The sequence below is a fragment of the Wasmannia auropunctata genome, unplaced genomic scaffold, assembly GCF_000956235.1.
Source record: "Wasmannia auropunctata unplaced genomic scaffold, wasmannia.A_1.0 LD336060.1, whole genome shotgun sequence".
Lineage (NCBI taxonomy): Eukaryota > Metazoa > Arthropoda > Insecta > Hymenoptera > Formicidae > Wasmannia > Wasmannia auropunctata.
Genome location: NW_012026830.1, coordinates 2460997 through 2464012, shown reverse-complemented (window position 1 = coordinate 2464012; position 3016 = coordinate 2460997). Strand labels below are relative to the sequence as shown.

The following is a 3016-nucleotide window of genomic DNA, read 5'->3' as shown; positions in this document are numbered from 1 at the left end:
GATAGGTGCAGACGAGCGCGCCATCCATGGGTTGGTCATCGTGCAATAACCTTGCTTTCTCCTATCTACACCAAAAAGTTAATTTTTGCTCTTTACTGTACCAATCTGATCAATCTCGTGCGTGCACTCCTTTGTAATCGGCATGTCATCTGTGTAATATCATCGATTATCATCAGACTCTTATTGTCTTTATACGTTTATACTGATATATGTTCTTATCTCACATGTTTTCACGTGTGTGCTCTTTGTCAACAAACCTAACCGTGGAGATAAATATATAGAAATTGCCGAGTCGCATTTAGATTTCCTTTAAGCCATTTTTATTGAATAAAGAAAAGCTCACAAATTATATATTCAACAGAAAATTAAGATATAATTATATTATTCAAGGTAAGTTGCAAATATAAACTGATTATTATATCATTGTTAAAGTGAATACATTTCCAATGTTTTGTAAATATACAATGTTTACGACGATTTTTTTTTTTTTTAATATAATTGTTTATGACTATATAAATGTTACGACAAATAGAACTGACGCAGAAAAATTGTCAGAACTGTTTCCGACAGAATACGTAAACACAGACAGAAACGTAAGTCATAACTGTATAAGTTAACACAATAATTTTACGTAAACATGTCGTATCAATCGTCTCTGACGTCACAACGATACGAGTGACATATATACGTTTACGTAAAATTATGTGACCTACGACTACGATTTACGAATTTTGTTAGAAACAGTTGGGAAAGTTACGATCATCTTTGTGCTTTGTTTAATTTCTTATTTCTTACTATCGCTTTTATGTTATTTTCAATTATGTTTATTAAAAAGTACAACATAACAATTTTTGTTGCATCTCTTACATAAAATACATAATACATTTCGAAAATATATACATGATTTGTACGTTTAAAAAATTGCGAAGTTGCGAGTTGGGTATACTGTATATTTATCATATATTGAGGACATTTTATATTAAATTTACAGATTAATTATGGAATCACATGATAGCGACTACAGCCAGGAAGCGAATTCTTCTCTGTTCTTTTTACACACGGATAAAAAACGTCAACATTTAGATTTCAGTAGCAGCTGTAGTTCAAATGATTCTATTCCGATTAAAAAAAATGATATACAGAATTATTTTCCTTTAGAAGCAGGATCGTCAGTCTGCGAAAATAATGAAATTGTAAAAAACAGTACAGAGACTGAAACAATTTCTGAAAGTGATTTTCAGAAGATCTCTTCATCGAGTGCTATAATTTGGAACTTTTTCACCCGAATTGAAAAAGATAATGCAACATGTAACACATGTGGTACAAAAAGAAGTACGCCAACCGGTACTACTACAACTTTAAAAAATCACCTTAAGAAACATTTAAGTGCTCATCAAGAATATCTACGACTAACATCTTTAAAAGAGAATAATATAAAGCGGAAGAAAACTAATGAAGAAAGATCGAAAACTAATCTACTTAAAAATTCTAAAGAATCACTCAAACCATTATTTAAAAATACGTATTTTGATTCATCCAACAAGCGTGCCAAAGATATAACAAAAGCCATTGCCCTATTTATTTGCAAAGGATTGCAGCCTTTTAGTGTAGTTGAAGAAGAGGGATTCAAATATTTATTACATATCCTCGAACCGCGGTATAAAATTCCCTGTAGAAGTACATTTTCGCGCACCATTATTCCTGATCTATACATGACTTTACGAGATGAAATTTTTAACGATTTTCATAGTGCTATAACACATATTGAATCAGTCTCAATTACGACAGATCTGTGGAGTTCACGTGCCAAAGACACTTATATTGCTTTCACTCTTCAGTATATTGACGAAAATTTTAATATGAAACATTTTACAGCAGATTGTAAGCCTTTTCCTGGTTCACATAACGCAATTGCAATCTATCAGAAAATACATGAAGTTTTGGAAGATTTGAATTTAAATGATGGACATATTTCTAAATATATTGTATCAGACAATGGAGCAAACATGGTGCGAGCTTTATCTGAATCTGAACTTAAGATTCAAGAATCAACCGAAGAATCTACCCTTGAATTTCTTTCTGTTATAAGAGAAAAGTCTTGGCACCATATAAGATGCTACAATCATACTCTCCAGTTGGCAATATCTGATACTAGGAAAGATGTGGGAGCTTCAAGCGTAATCGAGAAGGTATCGAGTATGGTGGGTAGATACAATAAAAGCAGACCTGCTAGAGAAAGTCTTCAGTTTTTCCAATCTGAACATAATTTACCTAAACATGAGCTTTTGCAAATGGTAGAAACAAGATGGGATAGTGAATTCATTATGTTGCAAAGATTTGTTGAGCAAAAAGCTGCGATAATTAGTAAACAGAGTAAAGCTGGAATAGATTCACTCACTGTCCAGGAATGGAAGTTAATTGAAGGATATGTGAAATGCTAAGGCCAGTGGCTACTTTTACAAGACATGGGAAGTAGAACAAAACCTACTCTCTCTATGGTATTGCCCGTTCTTTTTGAAATAATATCATCGTTGGAAGAATTTATTAAAAAGGCTCCGAAAGGCACAGGCATTATGTTTGCTAGAAAATTATTGGCTAACATTCAATCAAGATTTTCGGACAAAAATTACAAAAAATCGGAACTGTATCAGCTTGCCATGTTGCTGGATCCTAGATTCAAGGATGTACTGTGCGGCAATGAAATTAATGCTGTCCATCTTCTACAAAGAAAAGCATTAGACAAATGGAAGCAGCACATTTTAAACGATCTCGTGGAAACAAATACAAGTCAAATAAACACGTCATTGAGTTTGGAATTACCGAATAATAATAAGGACAAATGGAGTCATTTAAAAAAAAAAACTCAATCCAAGGTCATTGTACAACAAGACGGATATGATTTAATCAAGAAGCAGGTAAATGTAAAATATAACGTAATAAATATACTATGTAATATTATCGACTCTAAGAAAAATGTTTTTTTATTAATAGCATTGATATGTATATATACATATAT

The 3016-nt window shown here is 32.2% G+C and overlaps 1 protein-coding gene across 1 annotated transcript; it reads left to right on the top strand.

Annotated features, from left to right (window-relative positions):
* The first annotated feature begins 998 nt into the window (after positions 1–998).
* On the top strand, positions 999–2441 carry LOC105450625 (zinc finger BED domain-containing protein 4-like). Its single transcript, XM_011690558.1, has one exon. It carries the CDS (start codon positions 999–1001, stop codon positions 2439–2441), a length of 1443 nt encoding a protein of 480 aa, XP_011688860.1.
* The last annotated feature ends 575 nt before the right edge of the window (positions 2442–3016 follow it).

What these genes read in the sequence shown, in the direction of transcription:
- LOC105450625 (XM_011690558.1), top strand. Translation starts at nt 999, where the DNA reads ATGGAATCACATGATAGCGACTACAGCCAGGAAGCGAATTCTTCTCTG.